General features: G+C 40.1%; 1 protein-coding gene across 5 annotated transcripts in view; it reads left to right on the top strand.

Moving 5' to 3' along the window:
• Positions 1 to 21,189, top strand: part of NHSL1 (NHS like 1) — a 140,752-nt gene that overhangs the window by 44,020 nt on the left and 75,543 nt on the right. The window contains exons 1-2 of one of the 5 annotated variants that reach the window (XM_060272720.1): positions 4,270 to 7,231; positions 7,330 to 13,758. The exons of the other annotated variants lie outside the window; for them this stretch is intronic. Of the exons in view, the coding sequence (XP_060128703.1) occupies positions 13,743 to 13,758 (16 nt within the window). The 5' untranslated portion in view covers positions 4,270 to 7,231; positions 7,330 to 13,742. Of the gene's footprint in view, positions 1 to 4,269; positions 7,232 to 7,329; positions 13,759 to 21,189 lie in introns of those variants that run through there. 5 annotated transcript variants of the gene reach the window in all.

Below are 21,189 nucleotides of genomic sequence, written 5' to 3'. Positions count from 1 at the left end.
CTTCCATTTTCCCCACATGCTGCCTTTCATTTGACCTTTTGGTCTCTGTGGCAAGTGTTTCCTCATAGTGTATCCTTCTGCTTTGTAGTTTGCTACTCAAAGCCCTCATTCCCACCAATCGGAAACAGCGGTCTCATATCAATGCTTCTTAACATGGCAGCTGTATTGTGATGACTGTCCAGCCCATAGCAAGGAGTTGCATAGAGATTTACAACTGTGTAAATGGATTAAAACAAAGCAGAAGTATGGTTTTACCAAAGTAATTTATTTTCCATACATTTTTTGAGTGCATGGGGTGGTGGTAGGGCTAGATGGATATGTGTAGAACAGAGATGAACAGAAAGCTTGTGCACGTAAGGGTGGATCGCATAAAGCAAAAGGTAAAAAGGATCTCCCTACTTCTCCACCTGTTGTAGGGGCATGAAATGTGCTGCAAGGCGGGAAGAAGGGAATGGGCATGTATATGTTGATAATGGTGATGACATAGTTGTAGCAGCTGTTGATCTGCCTGTATTTTGCTATGCAGATATATCATATATTCTGTGCACTTCTGCAGACAGTGAAATAGACTTTTCACACAGCACAACCTTGCACACTTATCACCAGAAGCACCCACTCATGTTGTATCACACTGTTGTGGTACACTCAGATACTTTGCTGGGACTTTATCACCTGATCCTCCTTCTAGTCCCTTCTCTCTTAAACCCTGGCTATTAACTTCTATCCTAATCATATGTATTTTGGAAGTATGCCTGATATTTAATCAGAACCTGGCAGTACAGATACATGAGGTTCACTGCATGTTGAAGTAATCATTATCCATTTTGGCAAATTTTGAAAGAACATTGCATTACCAACTACTGTAGTCCATCAGATGATGATGGATTGTCTTCCTGATAGCCTTCTGTGCTTAACAGGTGATAGTCCTGTTGGATGCAGCTTGTTGACACTTCCATGGGAAATAGTAGACTCCATAAAAAAAAAAAAACAACCAGTGAGCAAATAGCACACCAATGCTCAAAAGTAGGTTTTAAAAGAGCACATCGTGAGTAGTAGCATGGTACTTTTATAAAGTTTTCATAAAGAACAACCCTGCTGGATCAGACCAAAAGCCCTTTTTTTAAAAGCATCCTGCTCTTGGTGTAGAAAGTGAAAATGGGAGAACATGTTGTTTTGATGCTGCATGTGTTTGTGAAGGGGGCAGCAGGGCAGCAAGACCCTTACCTGGATACTGGATTTGGCTTTGGTGGTGGTTTGTGCCCTGAAGCTTGTTGTTGTACTTTTATGGATGGCTAATAGAAGTGCCAGCAAACTGCACTATTCAATTATCCCCTTCTGTGTCCCTATTAGGTCTGTTTTTGTTCTGTTTTGCTCCTCTCTTGTTCAATAGATCTGAGTAGGAGTGGGAGAGAGTAAGTTTCCAGTGACAGCTGATAAAGTCAGACCTGAAATTTCAGGCTCTGTGACCCTTGGATGTCACTCTTATGAGTAAAGGATACTGTGGATTTTTTTTTTTTTTAGTTGGGACGCACCCTTTAATTATGAGTGCTCTCTTCTTAAATACATCCAGCGTTAGTCCAGCCAAACCTCAATAATCATACACTGAAACTGAATTAGAACACAACAAGCTAATGATGCCTACATTCTTGTCCCTTTATGTGAAGCTAACTACTCAATTAGGTGTGATTATCTACTGAGCTGCCCTGTGCTATGTTTACATTTGGAAGTTGAAAAGCCTTTTAAAGTTTTGGCAGTATGGAGAGGTGTTTGGTTAAACCTCTCAAAACTATGGGGCTCCCAGGGGAAAACTTTCAAGGAGTAAAGTGGCCTGGCAATGTGTAGTCTGTGGATTAGTCTACTATAAGTGACTTGCACTGTACCAGGACCAATGTGAAATTCATTGCTGCTCCTTGTGAAACCTTTGATTATTTAGTCAAATCGGGTTAAAAACTGTTGATTATTTCCAACAAAAAACATTAGCAGCTGGCCAATGTAAATAAGGCTGCATTAAGAAAGGGGTTCTTGCTTAAGCATCTTGAGAGTATATTTCCATGGCCCACATTTGGACCAATCACAAGTACCTCTGTATGGGAACATTACATGGAGGAAACAATGTTTCATGGGCACGTTTGCAACAGGATCCTAGACTTGTGTCCTGTGCACTGATTCATCAGCAGAAAACTGCAATAGATGACTCATCTTTCTCATCTGCTTTCTCATATGATTCCTTTAAAAGGTCTGTTTGTGAGCTCAGAGTATTAGGTTACACAAGGGCCCTAAGGCAGGTCTACCACACTATGGGAAACTCCCAGTGTAGCTTTGTTGTATTACCGGCTGTAGGAAATTCCCAAATCAAGCGGAAAAACCTTAGGACTAGAGTTGGTTGGGTAAAGAACAGCAACTCCAGATGAGAATGGCAAGTCTGAGTAAAGCGTGCAAAGGTGATGGGAGGCTATTTCTCCCGTGAAAAATAGCAAAAAACAACAACACACCCAACCCATGTGATATAGTGGACTTGGTGCATAGAAACGTGAAAGTTCAAATCCCCACTTGGATATAAAACTTGCAGAACCATAAAACTAATAATTGGACTGCTTTTCAAGTCTAATTCACTTCAAAGTGTTGTTATGAAAAGTTATGAAAATAAAATGGAAATATAAGGAAATGCACACGTGCTCTTGAAAGAAAGGTACATTTACAAATGTAATTAATTAATCTCTTCCAGTGTTCCCCCCTTTGAAGAGTTCATATATTCTGAACAAGATCCCCATTCATGGGACTGACTGCTAAGTTGCAAGCTAGACTAAAAAAAAAATTAAAACTTTGGCATAAGTAAAGGATCAACAAACACTTGTCTCTCTTTTTAAAGCCCCCCAACACTGATTGTGCACTGATGCTTGGCATAATAATAATAATAATAATAATAATAATAATAATAATATACGTACATGCCACCACTTTAATTTGTAGTACATTTTTTCAGATTATATGAATAAATTATACATTTTAGTTTTAGTGCTGATTGAGAGTGAGCAAATTAGTGCAGCTGCCGTCTGGTTTAAGAGTTTCCCATAGAGAAAGCGTGGTAGGGTGCTGGCAAGCCAGTGTTCACTTTAATTTTCTCTTGACAATTTTACTGATTTTGGACAGAAAACTGTGGCTTGAATTTAAGTTCAAAAACACAAACATGGGAATGGGGGAGAGGAGGAGACAATTTATTCAAGATTTGCCAGAGTATTATGAGGGTAAACCCAGATAATAGCTTATTTGCTTGAACATTGCTGCTTCAATACTTCAAAAATTGTATATAGATCTTCTGTAGGCAGTTTACTTTTTGTTTTTAATTTTAAAGGGATGGTAAAACAAATGTTCTCATGTGTAATATGTTACACATCGGTATGTTATGTATTGTCCTAGTAAGATGTATGTTCTCTCTGTTCATTACAATTCCTCTAGCCTTTCTTGCAAGGCCTAGTTTTTCTTTTAATGAGCATTCACACAGTCAGACAGGGGGGGGGAGATGGGGGGGTGAACATAGTGCATTGATTTTGATTGCAGCATTATTCTACACTTGACTTATATAAAATAAAGAAGTCCATTGTACAGAGCACAGTAAGGGACGGGAGGAGAGAATCATTTCCCCCCTGTAATTGGACAGCAACTATAAAAGCTTGAATCAGTTGTAATAATAGAGACTGCAGTGCATGGAGGATTTCTTAAAAAAATATTTAGGGTTGGTTTTTTTTAGTGTGAAGTATGGGAAGGATAATTAAAAAACTGGGTATGGGCAGGACCAAGTGAGTTTGTGCAGTTGATTTTGCTTGTAATATACTGTATCTGAATTATTAGATGAATAACTGAATATTGCTTTGGACATGTAAAAGTCTATGGCCTATAGATGTCATACAAGACAATCATTTACATTCATTTTGTCTCATGTGCAGATAATATAACTGTACCAAGAACGGTACAGAATTACGGTTTCCATAACATCCGAGATGTCTGCCTGTGACAATATACATACAGTACTCCTTCCTGAAGAGAGACGTTTCTTGAGAATTTAGTAAAATTTCAAATGGTTTCAAGTGCTGCAGAACTGTGAAAAGGGAGAAATAGGTTGCTGTTGATAGCCATTGAGATGAATCTTTGGGCTAGTGGCGGGGTAGGGAGAGGAAGCTATGTGTTGTTGTTTAGTCATTTAGTCGTGTCTGACTCTTCGTGACCCCATGGACCAGAGCACACCAGGCACTCCTGTCTTCCACTGCCTCCCGCAGTTTGGTCAAACTCATGTTGGTAGCTTCGAGAACACTGCCCAACCATCTTGTCCTCTGTCGTCCCCTTCTTCTTGTGCTCTCCATCTTTCCCAACATCAGGGTCTTTTCCAGGGAGTCTTCTCTTCTCATGAGGTGGCCAAAGTTTTGGAGCCTCAGCTTCAGGATCTGTCCTTCCAGTGAGCACTCAGGGCTGATTTTCTTAAGAATGGATAGGTTTGATCTTCTTGCAGTCCATGGGACTCTCAAGAGTCTCCTCTAGCGCCATAATTCAAAAGCATCAATTCTTCGGTGAAGGGGACAACAGAGGATGAGATGGTTGGACAGTGTTCTCGAAGCTACAAACATGAATCTGACCAAACTGCGGGAGGCAGTGGAAGACAGGAGTGCCTGGTGTGCTCTGGTCCATGGGGTCACGAAGAGTCGGACACGACTAAACGACTAAACAACAACAATTTCTATAATTTAATCAGGTCTATATATACCATGGCTTCCAGTAAAGGACAAGAAAGAGGAATATGTATAAAAGTATGACTCTTGTTTTTTAAACAGAGGGTGTGGTTTCTTTCTTGGATACCTATCTAAAAATTAGTGGAATCTTATAGAATGTTGGATGAGTGCACTGAGATAACCGGTGCATGTGCTGGTGCTGTGCCATTGTTAGAACTATGGAGGTGTGGACCTCATAAGTGGTTGAATGGGAAAGCACTGGAGACCTCTACCAGCTCTTCTTAAGCTTTCTGGCTTTATTCAGTCCTAAAAACCTTGGTCCAGTACGTGGTCTGTTGGACTTAGAATGAATGCCAGATCCCATGCACCTTCATGCTGCACTTCTGGGGTCTTTTATATTCCCAGTTGTATATCCCCTTTTATATTATATTATCTCCAGATGTAAAAGTTTCCTGATACATCTAAACTGGGAATATGTGAGTTAAGCTCTTACTACAGTCCTGGCATGGAAACTGAATCAACCCATGATTTGCAATCCTGACTTGAAGTAGGAGCTTAAGTTGGTTTTCAGCTTCAGATGAAATAGAAACTGGGTTAAAAGTGAGAAAAGGTAAAGGAAAGAGGAGAGGTGGTTTTAGTCACAGTAGACCCATTGAAACTAATGGACTTAGTCATGCTTATTAATTTCAGTGGGTCTGCTTTGACTAAAACATCATTGAATACCCCCTCCCCCCAGCGCTTGTTTGTGGTCTAGTAAAGTATGGTGTAGTGGACCAAGATCATTCCATCTGAACCACACCTCTAAGTAAAACCAGTAGTTAAAGATTCAGCAGTTCTGTTTGCTATTCTCAGTGTGCCATCGCCGTCTGGTGAGGGTGATGAGCAGCCGGACTGCTAACTTCGAAGTAAGTCAGTTCTATACACCCCGAAGTTGGGAGGAGAGCTTGGGAGTTTTTGACAGCAGCATGGTGGGGTTCAGGTTGTTTGGTGGAAAGCCTTGGAGATGCTTGGCCACATTGTCAACCTTCTACACTGACCTTTCATTATCTGAATAGGGAAGATGAGCAGAGAATGGGGACAAGGAAGGTTGGTCACTGCTGCCTGAAAGCACTTGGTGTGCCTTCGGTAAGCATCATCTTAAGCCAGCACACCTACCAGTGCACCTACTTCTCTGCCAATCTTCTCTTGGGTAAAAGCTGTGTGGGCAGGAGATGGTGGTCAAAGAAGAAGGTAGTCAGGCATTTGACAAGTGCTTGTTCAGCAAGGCCAGCTGAAACTTTTGGATCTCTGTACATTTCGATAATAAGGTCTATAAGTGGATTATAACAACTATTGGAACTCAATTCATATGTGGTTGCTGTCATTAAGTTGTAAATTTGGGGAAGTACATAATGTTGATAACAGCAGGGATGGGGAACCACCAGCAGTTATTGGACTCCGGTCCAATCAGCCGCAGCCAACATTCCCAGTGGTCATGGATGATGGGAACTGTAGTCCACATGCTCCCTCCCCCTATTTGCAAAACTGTGTAGGGAATAGTTTTGTCTGTCCCTCCGTTCCTTACATGCCCACACCCATCTGATGCAAATTTCAAAACTCAAATCATTTTTAATGCTAGCTATTGCTTAAAATTCCAGAGTAATAAGTACTTGTGGCTTGGTATGCAATGCCGTAATCACATGGCTAGTTTGGATAATTATGTTGTATTGACAATAAATGTTAACTTAGACATGCTAAAACTATGGGTTAGGCTTGCGGTGGTTTCAAAGAGTATATTTCAGTCTTGATTTGGACTGTTATCAGCATGTTAAATTTGGAATATGCTTGGAAAAAATAGCCTCTCAACTAAATTAGCAGTATTAGTGCTTCCCCCACCCCAAAAAATATTTTTAGAAACTGGCATGTCAATACTGTTCTCTCTGTGATTTATTCATACAACTGCTGGAATTGGGCACTGGCATTCCAAGAGTTTTCAGAATTCTAGGAATTGTTTTTTTTTTTTAAAGCTACTTTTAGGTTGTATCTTAGCTGGACATAGTGATTTGTTTTTGTTTGTTTTCTTTGAACTTTAAGATTTCTTTCAAAAATGTCACTTAGCAGAATGTTTGAGTATAAAAATTCCTATATAAAAATATTCTGTGTATAGATCTGATTTAACTTTTTCTTAGCTTAAATTGCAGTCATGTTGATCTTAATAAATTTGGGTGTTAGGTAGAGCTGCTGTTCTGTGTGTCTATGTATATACGGTAGTATATATATACAGCTGTCTGCATTTTTGGACTCTCCTTGGGAGTGTAGATAGCTAGTTGGGCAGTCATAATGAGCTCCTTTTCTTCAAAAAAATATATGTACTGCTATACCACTGAGCATTGGTATGGTTGTTTAATGACTGGATGGCCGAGAGAGACCAATATGAATATTATTAAGCACTTGATATTTAAGAAAAGCATGATAGGCAAGTAATTTTTAAATGCCTCCATGTTGTATGATTAACTTTGTAATAGCAGTAGGTTCATAGCTGCCAAGTTTTCCCTTTTCTCGCGAGGAAGCCTATTCAGCATAAGGGAAAATCCCTTAAAAAAAGGGATAACTTGGCAGCTATGAGTAGGTTTCTTGGCTTTTCCAATGTGTGTTTGTGTGGTTCACCATTAGACATGTGATAGATGGAGCATGTCTATTTGCCATACGTTAAAGGATGATGCTTTTAAATTGGCAGGCCTGATTTAATGATTACCAACTTAAATCATGTTCCCCTGCTGGAAGACAACACGGTCAGGCACAGTAATATACTTTGCCTGATTAGCTGCACCTGCTGACCCATCCCCAGGGCAAAAGAAAGGCCTTTCCCTACTGGTATAAATCTCAAATGATAATCGCTGTCTCCTTTTCTTCCTTCCTTTGCATTTTTTGTCTGCTTGCCTTACTCTTTTGGTTTGGCACATGTCTAAATATAAATGAGGTATATGAATGGCTGTGTTTTTTTGTTGTAGTTATGCATTTAGCAGATTTGGTAGATTACTGTCCTACTTTTTCTTACACTGTAGTTAAGTGCAGTTAAGTCATAGGAACTACTCATCCATAGTGCCATCATCTTGCCAGAATTCCACCTCATCTCACCATCGCATCCAGGCTATTTCTGTTATGGAGAAATAGACCTCGGTGCCATCAGCATACTGATGGTGACTTGTCCCCAAACACCAAATAACCACTTCTGTGACTTCATATAGATATTAAATAGCATTGCAGATAAGGTAGTGCTCTGCAGTACCTGGTAACACAGCTGCCAGGGAGTAGTCTCCCAATATAACTCTGGATATGGCCCCGAAGGTAAAATTGGAACCTCTCAGGGCTAGCCTAGTATGATACCATAGTTAATGGTATGAAAATCTGACAAGCAAAATAAGAAACAAGAACAAGGTTGCACTCCCTCTTCCTTGCTCTCTACAGGGGTCATCTCTCATGGTGACCAATGAAACCCAATCCCATGGCCAGGCCTCAATTCAGATTGAAATGGATCTAAATAGTCTGCATCATCCAAGAATGCTTGCAGCTGCCCCACCACAACCCTCTCCACCACCTTCCCCCAAAATCGAGTGTTTGTGACTGCAATACATGTTCCAGTCTAAGGGTTCTATAGCCAGTTTCAAGGCAGCAGGGAAGGAAGGAAGCATTAACCGTGCTCTGGACCCAACCAGTCAACCCTCCGCTAGATGTAGTAAGCCAGGAGGGACTGAGGTCAGAGGGCATGTGATCATACGTATTGCCGCCAGCACCTTATCTACATCATTTCTCAATTTCACTTCAGCCACATAAATTAACCTAGCACATTGGTTGTCAGTTAGTGGATTGGAACCCATTACCGGGTCACAGCCTGACCTACTACAATGCAAATGTATGGTACAAAAAAAGTAGGAAATGAATCCTCTAATCAGTCTAATGCATATTTGGGTTAAAGGTTGGCCACAGGGCTGAAACATTAAAGGCTACTGCTAGCATGTTCAAAACAGGAAGTCATACAAATCAACATTTTAAAAATATTGACAACAGTAGTACTATGACAACTTTAGTTTCACTTCTATAATGTAGTATTTTCACCAACAACAAAATTACAAAGTCCAAAATATAACATTTCCCTACAAACAGAACATGGGGAAGAAGAAACTATAATTATTCTCTTGTGACTTCAAACTTAGTTCAAAATTTCAACATATCTACACAAATAGGGAATGCCTTGGGCTGAAACTTACAAACCTGTTTGGAACTTTGAGCTTGCACATTCCTTTCTTGACTTATCACAAACACTATGAGGCATTGCCCTTTGTATGCCTGATGGCTTTTGTTTGACCTGCTCTTATTTAAAAAGTGGTGGGTAGTGGCAGACCTAGAGGCTACTTGTGGAAAAATGGGGTAAGTTGGGTAGGAACAGAGAAGTCCTAATGATAGGTCAGTTGATGGAGCATGAGACTCTTAATCCCAGAGCTGTGGGACCTATGTTGGGTGAAAGATTCCTGCATTGCACGGGTTGGACTAGAGTATCCTCATGGTCCTTTTCAATTCTACAATCCTATGATATTTACTACCACATCCCAAAATAGAGATACATCTATGCATATTACTACTTTATTTATTACTGTCCCTTTACCCTAAGGTCCCAGGTCTCATCCTCACCATATAATTAAAACACATTTGAGACAGATGGCTTTCCTCAAAGAATCCTAGGTACCTATCACAGGAGTACAGGTCCCAACACTCTTAACAAACTACAGTTCCCAGGATTCTTTGGGGGGGGGAAGTCATGTGCTTTAAATGTAAGAGGTAGATGCAGGCATCCCCAAACTGCGGCCCTCCAGATGTTTTGGCCTACAACTCTCATGATCCCTAGCTAGCATGATGAGTGGTCGGGGAAGATGGGAATTGTAGTCCAAAACATCTGGAGGGCTGAAGTTTGGGAATGCCTGTGTAGATGTGACCACAGTCTTTTGGACTGAAATTTGCTGTATCTTTATACCATATCTTTTTGTTCAAAACTATATAATAATATGAAAACATTCATGTTTCCCTTTCAGAAAGCTGTAGACAAAGAGCATGTTGTTGTTGTTGTTGTTGTGATGTAGCCATAATTGTGGTATGGCCACCCAGAATACTAAACCATGTTATCTTGCCATTTGCACCTAGTGGAACTTCTCAGATGCAGTGCACATAACTCACATAGAACACCCAAGCAACTCAGGAAAGCCTGGGCTTATCAGCTGCCAACATGTTCTGTTCTATGGGACATCCAACCAGAAGCCGGGATGGCTTTTGTAATTCCAAGCTGTCCCGGTCAAATCAGGACTGTTGATGGGTATGCCATAATAGTAGGTAGTGGATTAATTTCTTCAGGGCATGGAGGTAAGACATCATGAACGCTTCAACTACTGCAAATCAAGCTGGTCACAAAAGCATACTGGAGCTAGCTGAAAAGCTGGCAACCCCACTGTTCACACTGGTGTAAAGGAGCTGGCCTCTTTTTTTGAAGATGGGCTTCTTCAGTCATTGCTAAAATGCTTTTAAATATACTAGCCCTATAGACTTCATGTGTGCATACATGTATTATAGAAAAAACAACAACACTAAAATCCAGTTAGATACCTTACTGTGACCAAAAAAATATATCTGTTGATGGTGATAGATGATTGCAGGTCATGTTGAGCATGTTCAAGCCAATTTTTATCCCAATTTTTCATCCTTGCAAAAAATCTTCCTGGATTTTAGGCCTCTGTTTTGTTCAGTTTTTATTATGTTACATTTTACTCTCAAAACATTCACTGTCATTTCACTTATGAATGGCTGCTTAAAGATTTGTACTGGTCCTCACAGCTGCAACCCAGCTTATTGTGTCCTAGGAACATCATTAATGTGTTGTTTATTTTTCTCTTCCAGGTAATTAATGAACACATTTTTAAAAGACTGGCCTTAGCCAACTCCAATGGCTCTGATCCAAATGCTTATTCCAACACTGTGTGTTGGTGCATGTGCAAACTGTAATATTTTGGACAACTTCCCAGAGAAGTAGCATAGCAAATAATCTGCATTTTTCCTTTCTGTTTTAACAGCATAAACTCACAAGAAATTATTATTATTTTAGTAGCCCTTCACATATCACAGCAAATAGTCCCCATTACAGCACTAACCCATGATCACATCTCTGAAACCTATATATTTTCCTGTGCCCTTTCTGCTGTCACAGTCCCAAGGCCCACATGACTGTAACTACTTCCACACACCATCTTCTGACACCACTGGTTTCAGCCAACCTCTGAGTGGCTGAGAGGGACAGGGGAACTGCATTCATGACCATAGAGTCTGCTCCAGAGTCTTCTGTGAGAAACTGATGCTTCTGCAGATGGAGCATAGAAAGAAGGGTTGTCGCGAGAGGATTTTCCTGCTATGTCCTCAGATGTGTACCTTTGAATGTTGTGTTGAAATCTTCCTCCTTTCTTTGGTTCACCAAGGTTCTGGAGTGGCCTTGTGAGATGATGTACTTGTTTTTCTCAGTAAATATCTCAATTTGGAAAAAACGCCTTTCGATTTTCACTAATAAAACAATTTGTGCTTTTACATGCATGTGCACTTTCTAGTTACATAGAGGGCTGTTTTGTGGGAGTTTTCAAAGGGCTGCCAACTCCTGAGGTTTTGTTTGTGCGGAAAGCATGATTCCCACAAGATGTAGTGATGGCCACAAATTTGGATAGCTTTATAATAGGATTACACTAACTCATGAAGGATAAGGCTATGTTTTTACCTTCGCTTTTGGAGGCAATATGCCTCTGTATACCAGTTGTTTGGACTCGCAAGTGGAGAAGAGTGTTGTTGCCAGCTTTGGAAAGGCGCGTGGGCTTGGAAAATTCCATGCTCAAAATACCTGATAATGTAATTGTTTTATTCCTTATGTTAAACACTTTGAAGGTGTTGGTTTTTTTCATCCTCAAGCAGTATGAAGTTTTCATTAACATTTTTTTTTCATCATTGTTCTAAACTTTAGTTATAACGACGTGGACATTCTGAGGTATGTGGTGATATAATAGAAACTGCTAATATATTCACTGTATCGCTCATTAGTATTATGTTGTATAGTGCTTCTTTTGGGGCAGAGATGGGAGACAATGAATGAGAATGGGAATGGGCTTTAGTAGGTAAAAAATGGCTATGGCTACAGTTTGAGGGGAGGCAGGCAGGCAGGCAGTAGACAGGAAAATTTCAGTACCCTTTCCTACCTGAAATCATACCCATTGCCTCATGTTGCACAACTAATCATAGAATTATAGAGTTGAAAGGGATCCCCTGCAATGCAGGAATCTCAACTAGAATTCAACAAGTGGTTGGCCATCCAACCTCTTCTTTAAAATCTCCAATGAAAGAGGGTCCGCCACATACTGTAGGCATCCATTTCACTATTGAACAGTTCTTACTGCCAGAAAGTTCTTCTTGATGTTTAGTCAGAATCTCCTTGTAACTTGAAGCCATTGGTTCAGGTCCAAGCCTCCAGAGCAGGAGAAAGCCAGTTTGCTCCATCTTCCATGTGGCCCTTGATCATCTTGGTTGCCCTCCTCTCTGCACACATTCCAGCCTGTCAATATCATTCTTAAATTGTGCTGCCCAGAACTGGACACAGGACTACAGGTGTGGTCTGACCAAGGCAGAATAGAGCGGGACTGTTATTTCCCTTGACAGGGACACTATACTTTTGCTGAATAGCATTCACTTTTTTGCTGCTGCATCACACTGTTGACTCTTGTTAAGCTTGTGGTCTAGTAAGACCCCTAGTTCCTTTTTGCATGTGCTGGCAATCCACTGGGAATCCCCCTTCTTATATTTGTGCAGCTGATTCTTCCTGAATCTTAATTTGTCCCTATTGAAATGCATTTTGTTAGTTTTGGCCCAATTTTCTAATCTGTTAAGGTCATCTTGAATCCCAGTTCTATCTTCATCATTGGCTACCCCTCCCAGTTTGGTGTCATTTGCATGCCCTTAATGCCTTCATCCAAGTCCTTTATAAAGATGTTGAACAACAACAGGCCCACTTGTTGCCACTTTTTTTCCAGAATGACAAGGAACCGCTAGTGAGCATGAAAAGAAGGCTGTACTGCTATTTTGTAGTTTCAACTTTACTCAGAGAGCAAAATGGCTCTTCTGTCTTTAAAAATTTTTTTTTTTGTTATCACAGATATAGAATACTGTCAATAATAACAGTACAAGAAAGTCAATGAAACATGCCATATCCAGTTCAAGGTATAATCAACAATACGCAAAAACAGTAGGCTAACCTTGGACAAACTGTGATTTTTAAAGTGTGCTTAAGTTTCTGTTTTGGCTGTGCCTAGTTCTAGTATTTTCACAGGACACCTTAGGTTTGCAGGAAACCATTGCTGACATTGAAGTGTAATAACAATTGGCTCTTAATGTTTTGTTTTCCTTACTTGCACCATAAGTCTCTCTTTGTGTGCGCGCACATGCATACAACATGAAAACTAGCCAAATAAAGCACTTCAAAAGTAACACATTCCAGAGCAATTACAATTTTTTTTTTTTACAAAGAGCCAAAACTTGCAATTCATAGGGAACTGCTGAGGTAGATTAAGGGTGATTTATTTTTCCTGATGCTGACCAGTAGATGAATATGAGCTGTTTTCAGTGCGAAAGCGCTGACAAGGGAGATAAAACAAATGTATTTAGGTTTGTACTGTGCTAGGCGTGGTTGAAGAGGCGCAGTTGTCTTTCTCTCCCTTCTTAAATAGAGGAGCTGGGTTTTTTTCTTTTTTGGAATGAGAGGAGGTGGGAGATGGGGACGTTCCACAGTGTTGTTTAGAAATCGGTGGCTTGGGCAGCAGCTTCCTATAGCAGCAGGAGTTGGCTCGCTGCCATGCTTCTCCGGCTGTGTGCTTGAATGGGGCGGACTGGGGAACAGCTGTACCTAGCACTGGTGCAGTTCACTCTCTGCAAACAGGACCCTTTCACTTCCCTCCATGGAACAGTCCCAGGATGTTTTGCCTGAAAGGTAAGGGGACTTTTTGAAAGTTATGTGACTCGCCTGTATAGCTGTGGCTGGTTTTTCTCCTCAATCACAGCCCTCTTTCACAACTCTCAGAAGTTTATGAGAAGTTTAATCTTTAGTTTTGTTCTGGAGTCAGAGGGCAGCACAGATCTACATAAACCTTTGTGCTTTATTAGCAGGGAGAAGACTCATTCCTGCTTGGAATCCTTCGAATGCTATGTGTAATCCTTGCCCATACAAAAGAGCAAGCTTGCTCTGTAGGTTTCAATTTGCTGAGCATACCAAGCATTTGAAAAAAGCATTGTCTGTGTTGTAGGAACTTTAGGAACAATTTATTGGATGAAGCATGTGCACTGACCATGCTAGTTAATAGGATCTGTCAGACAATACCTTCATTTAATTATTTTCAAAACAGTATGAGGTCTAATGAATGCCTGGAGAGAATGATGAAATTTATTGTCATTATATAAATGCAAAACCAAACTATGCCAGTTATTTCTATTCAGGGTGAATGTTGATAAGTGCGTGAGTGTGATCAAGGGCAGAGGCAACATAACTACAAGTTAGTTTCTTTATAACATTTGGGTCCTATTTTAGATTAAGTAGCACACACACACAAAGTATGTTCACCTTTCTAAAAAAAAATCCTGCCCAAAGTACATGTGAATTTCCTTAGGCTTGGTGTTTCTGCTATTGGAATAATTCAGAGATGTGTAATTGTTAATAGAAAACAGTGGCTCTTCACTTTAAGTGTTTTGTTTTTTTGTTGATGTGACTAGAAATAAAGATAATAATTTTTACAATGCACTGAATTCAAACTTATTTCAAAATATAACCAAATTTCTAGATAAGCTAATAATAGAAGCTCCCTTTTATGTTTCTTTCTGTGCTAACAGTTGTATATTATATATGATGTTTTCAATGGAGGAAAATATTATTATTAATGACCATGGATTTCAGAATTCCTGTGTTCACTGTAAGCTAGGGCATTTCCACATGTTCAATGGGATGTGATGCATATGTGCATACATGTGGTGTGTGTGTGTGTGTGTGTGTGTGTGTGTGTGTGTATGTATTCACAGAACAAAATCAAAATATAAAACCACAAAATATATAATAAAAACAATCCCCTCAAAAGCCACATACTTGCCTCCATTTCTCCCTAATTTATACCAATTTGTATAAAGCATTATTATTGGTAACTGATGATTTTAGAATGCTAAGTCATCACAGTTTTTTGTTTTTTAAAAAATACATTTTTATTGTTACTGGATTAATTTTGTTTATTTTAAATAAAAAGATAAAGTTTAAAACACCTCTCTTTTCTTTATTGGCCTGACTTGAACCCCTAGCTACACCTCCAACCGGTTTTCACAAGGCTCCATTTGCACCTAACCTTTTTAAAAACAACACTTTTGTTTGCTTTATTGGGCACTCTAAAAGTGTTCAAGTATGCTAATACGTGTTTCTTTGTCCCTTTATAATGTGGCGGGGGACCTCAGACTGCCTTCAAAGAGTACCTGCAAAGGCAGCAGGAAGCACCAGTGATTTGTGCTTCCAGTTGTATCATCTTCCCCACCCCTCATCAGTGTTTGCAAGGAATCCCTTAGCAGGCTCTTTCCCACAAAGATTCCTGTAGGGAAATTGGTGGATAGACTGCAGTTGGAAATGACAGCACCTTCATTATGGGATCTCCCCAGGTTGCTCTTGCCAGGTAGACACTCTCATAAAGGTAGGTCCAGTCGCGGACGACTCTGGGGTTGCGCGCTCATCTCGCTTTATAGGCCGAGGGAGCCGGCATTTGTCCGCACACAGCTTCCAGGTCATGTGGCCAGCATGACTAAGCCACTTCTGGCGAACCAGAGCAGCACATGGAAACGCTGTTTACCTTCCCACCGGAGCGGTACCTATTCATCTACTTGCACTTTGACGTGCTTTCGAACTGCTAGGTGGGCAGGAGCTGGGACTGAACAACGGAAGCTCACCCTGTTGCAGGGATTCGAACCGCTGACCTTCTGATCAGCAAGCCCTAGGCCAGACATCCCCAAACTTCGGCCCTCCAGATGTTTTGGACTACAATTCCCATCATCCCTGACAACTGGTCCTCTTAGCTAGGGATCCTGGGAGTTGTAGGCCAAAACATCTGGAGGGCCGCAGTTTGGGGATGCCTGCCCTAGGCTCTGTGGTTTAGACCACAGCGCCACCTGTGTCCCTTAGACACTCTCATAGTTGTATTTAAAATCCCTGCTGACCCCCCCTCTCTTTGAAGAGAAGCCTAATTTCTTTGAAGCCTAATTTAACCGGGGGATGGGGGAGGACGTAGGTGCCAATGAAGGCCTCCATGGGCACCCACAGGTGCAAATACCATAACATATGTATTTTAATCAAGCTCATAAGCAGATTTAGTAATATTGTAAGCTTCAGCTTCTGTGAGGGGATATTTCACACTGGATGTTGTAATATACTAGTATTTCTACTGGAATGCTAGGGCTGTCGGGATGCTGGAATTTAAAATGTCTATACAAGAACCACAGCTGTGCTCCCTTTTAAATGTTTGTGTTTTTATTCTTTGTGAAAAAGATTGATAAATGCTATATTTTTTTTAAAATCAAGCAGCTGAATAGACTGGATTTGGGAGAATGCAGAAGGAGAGTTGAGGTGAAAATATTTTTATTTCCAAAATTACTTTCAAGTAAGGTCAGATTAGACACAGTATGTTAGCCAGGGTTGAAGAGAGAACTTTTATTTGACTAGATCACTTAATGACTTCATTGTAAAGAAAATGCAGAGGGTGCTGTCAAGAAGGTATGCAAGCTCTGTGACTGCACTTAAAGATACATATGCCACAGTCTTACATATTTTACAGCTGTGGATTTGGGGAAGGAGGACAGGAGGAATATTTTTCTGCTAATAATAGTAAGAAGTTATGTTGGAGACCATCCCTGAAAAATCCAGGGTATGTGGTTATTGCTCCCTAGAGGAGAGATCTGTGCTAGAAATGCTGATTTATCGTCTCTTTTTAAAAAGACATCAATGGCTTGCTCACCAGTTGTCTCGTGTGTAGCATACATGTAAGGACATTCCTTGGATTCTTTTCTTGGCAATGTTCTTAACAAATATGTAAAGTTTAGAATCAGAAACAGATCCCCCCCCCCCGATATCTCAAAGCACATGCATTTCCTTAGTCAAGCTAGGCAGCTTGTACTCAAAGGTGCGTTGTTTTGTTCCTCCTAGGAAGAAAGAGAATAAAACTGTGCCTGCTTTTATAGTATGAATCCCTCAATTTAAATTTGTGGTCATATTTTAATTAGGTTAGGATTAATGAATCCAGTTGTGCTTCTTGTTCTGAACTCAGTAGTAAAGCTATAATTGTTGTTAATATTAAGGCAAGGGTTGCAGCCAGAGTTTTACTAGCAAATAATTTATTTTGGACAACCTATATGAAAAATTATTTATTGACACTAAAGTTTTCAGATGGATGTGGCAAGCTCTTCAGTTTCCCCTTAGCTATCATTTACCACCATAGTTTTATCTCAGACATACTGTTCATAGAATCATAAGTTAGACAGGCTCTTCCCTTGTAGGCTATTCAGTCCATTTGCTTACTTGATGGAGAAAATCTGGAGTGAGAGCATCTTGGACAGATGACTGCCCATCTTTTCCTTGAAGACCTTCAGCGAAGCCCGCCACTGCCGAAAAAATTCTCCTAATGTTGAGCTGAAATCAATCCTCTTGTAAATTAAGCCCATTAGCCCTGCCCTCAAGGGCAGCAGAGAAAAAAAGTATTTTTGTTCTTCCGTGGAAAGCTCATCAGGTATTTTTTTTTATAAACTATTTTTTTCCAATTTTCAAAAACAAACAAACTGAACAAATACAAAAGTAAACACACCCAAATTTGTAAACACAATTCGTTACTCCAGATTTAGATATACTACAGACAGGCATGCCTTTCAAGTATCAGAAGTTAGTGTGTTATCATGTTCTCTCTCAGTCTTCTGCTTTCTTGAGGGCAAGAATGTTTAATGTTTCCTTGTAGGACATGTTCACGAAACGCACAATTTCCATATAAAGCAACAGTACTCTAGAGGAATGATTGGGAATCTTTCCGAATGTGATGCAGGCAGTTGACAGCCCCAAACAGTTCGGCCAGTGGTCAAGACGTCTGCATTTCTGCTGTAGAGCATACAAATTTAACCTTACAAAAAGAAAAAAAGCAGGGCTAGAGGAGCTTTAATTCCTGCAATTCTTAAAAAGTCTTAATGTGATCTCACATATGAACGAAGCAAGTTCTTATGGTCATGTTAATTATGTACAGTAACAGGTCACGTCTCTCTTAACTAGCAGCAGTAGCTTCTATTTGCAGTGACTGTGTGGCACATTTCTTCACTCCTCTCAATCTGTTGCTGTTGTCATTTTGATTGAAATTTTTGGGGGACAGGGCTGTGATTTAGCAGGTGGGTCTTAATTGATTAAGATTTCCTAGATATCCAAACCAGCACCAAGAGCAGTGCTGTTTCTAGGTTTCAGGAGCCCTTGGGCAAGAAGCTCTCAGTCTTATTACAGTACTGTACTTCCTCACTTGGAGAAGGCAATCCAATGCTAACACTTAGTAGACTCATTGAAGTTAATGGACCTCTATTAATTTCATTGGGTCTACTCTGAGTATAACTTAGTTGGATACAACCCAAGGTTTATTTGTGGTTTACTGAGAGTGAGGTGGTTGTTGCGGTTTCTGGAGAGCAACACATCACAAGTGCTGTTCAGACATAGCAATAAGCCAGTCAGTGCTGTTCAGACATAGCAATAAGCCAGTTACTCCACGGCTTGTTTGTCTGCTGTAGGAAGGGAGAACTGACGTGGAGGAGCTCATGCTGCATGCATTAGCACACAGTTCTTGCATGGCTTCAAATTAATGTTGATTTGCTTAACATGAATGGCTTAGCAAACAAGGGAATGGTATCACCATGCTGATGTTTAGATTTGGTAGCAGGCAGTTACTTACTGTCTTAGTGTTCTCAACAGAGCAAATACCATAGAAATATGTACAACTGTTCAATCTGTAGGTATGGGAAGAATTTTAGTACTGAAGTGAGTGTGAAATTTCAAGCACATAGTTTAAATAGTGCACACACAATCTTTCTTTTACAGGCTTGAAATTATTGGGCATTGATTTATTTGAAATGTTTCCTAACTGTTCTTCATCAGAATTTTTTATTGTTGGATTACTAGCAGTCTCAACAAAAAAAAACTTTTTCATAGTATTGCATGCCAAAGGCAATATTTTCTTCAGGTGACTTTTATGGCTTAAGTTTAAACATGACTTCGATAGTGCTACGAGTTCAGGGGTGCCAGACTTCTAATCCCTGGATCCAGCAAGTGTTAAAAGCTAATCAAGTCAGGCTAGCCTCCTAGTGAGGTGCAGAGCCAGAGTTTGGAGTTGAGAGTTGAGCATTAATGTGACCTAGATGTAAACTGCTGGCTTGAAAGCCAGAGAACAATGTTCAATTTCTGTTTGAATCCAAGGCTGTGGCTATGGAAGAAATAACACTCTTTTGGGGTGTGGATGCTGTGAATTGCTCCATTATAGGCTTAGGTTGACGTATAAATAAACCATATACCATAGAGACACCACGGTCTCCACTGTGCCTCAGTTCCAAAAGGAGACATGGAGCCTGGATAAGCACCTGGAGCTCCTGGAATCTCGCACCGCTTGGAGATTGCTGTGGCATACAACAATAGCAAGATTTTGATATTTTAACTGGTTTCTTTCTTTATTGCCACTTCCCTTACTGCACATTCACATTAAGCCACCATCACATTAAGCCACATTAACCGTTTAATGATGGTTTACTGAGAATGTGCAGTGTGTGTATGCCCATTGCTGAAAGTCTTCACTGCATTATTTCCCCATTCCAGGTGCTGCCATGCCAATGGGAAACAAGCTAGAGCCTGAACCCAGGCTCATAATTTTGTTTTTCCCCAAACAAAGCTTGAGCAGTAACCAAGGTTCTGCTTTTGTCTTACTGCTCACTATTTGTTTGGGAGTAACAAACATGAGCCCAGGTTTAGAAGTCACAACATACCAGACTTTGGCTTGTTTCCAGGTGGCATGGCAACAGAAGTAATGGTGGGGGGATGCAGTGAGAAGGTTTCAGCAGTGTGTGCCAGCAAGCACACATTCACATTAAACTGTGGTTTTCATGTGACATGCCAGCTAGGCCATTGAACAGGAGTGGATGAATTGGTCTGTCTCCAGTATTTTCAAACATGTTTCACCAGTAAGGTCTGCTGTATCCCGTTTGCATTTGTTGTTTCTTTAAAAAATCTGCATAAAATAATGCTTTTAAATACATATCTTTTAAATACATTTCTCTCAGAACACGTTTCTAAATTGTTATTGAGCTAAGAAGCAGGTCAGAACATTGAAGAAGTATAAGAGTAAGTGGATAACTAAGTTCTGATCTAAACATAAATCTGTGGTTCGTGGATCAAGTTCTGTTTAACCAGAACGTGCAAGTATCTTGTTTGTGAAATATCTGTAATATTGAAAAGTTATAAGGGAGTAGAATAGCCATTCATGTTTTGTATTTATGTTATGCTTACTTCACCTAGGTTCCCTGGCCCAAGAACTATATTTGCGTGATTTGTTACACATGCATTCAACCCTTTTCAAGGAGCCCATGGTGGTGCCTTAGCCTCACTAAACCTTTAAGGTAGACAATTCAGAGTGATACTGATGTTCCCAAAACTACGGTACCTTGTGAAGCTTTGTGTCTTTGTGTGAGAAAGGGGGGTTTAAACCTGTATTTCCCATTCCCAACCTAGCATGACATAAAAAGGTAAGTTATAATACAGTACATTTAGATAAATAAAAAACCCTAGCTGCCTTTTCAGACTTTTCAGAATATTTTTTTCTATGATGCTGGATTAGAAATATCAATTTCTTTTTGTTTTGTTTTGTTTGCTATCAGGTACTTAGGAAATTCTGTTATTGTCATATAAATGCTGTTATTTAGTACAAACAGTAATGCCACAGCCAGAGATACCCTAACTATAACCTGCTGATATTATTTGGTCACAATTACATAGTTACTGCCCTAAAACCATTGCCTCTAAATGCTAGGGACCGCTGCTCAGAACTGCAATTTGTCATAAAGCCTCACAGTGTGCATCGACTTAAGAGAGGAATTGCAGAAATGACAGATAAATGCTATAATTCATAGCAAATCATGATATGCTACATTGCTGTGCTGCATTTGACCTCTTGAGTGCCTTGATCTTTTTGCAGGTTTTTGCTGGTTATCATTGTAGTTTAATTTAAACTTCCTTATTTGAAATATATTACGCAGCATGCCTTTCAAGCAGAACCGTTTAGCTCCTTTTACAGTATATTGATTACTGGTACATTGCTATGTAGTTAAGGCGAGATGGTAT

This window comes from Zootoca vivipara, chromosome 3 (genome assembly GCF_963506605.1).
Source record: "Zootoca vivipara chromosome 3, rZooViv1.1, whole genome shotgun sequence".
Classification (NCBI taxonomy): Eukaryota; Metazoa; Chordata; class Lepidosauria; order Squamata; family Lacertidae; genus Zootoca; species Zootoca vivipara.
Note: the sequence above shows the minus strand (reverse complement) of the source record. Positions and strands in the feature narration are given on the sequence as shown.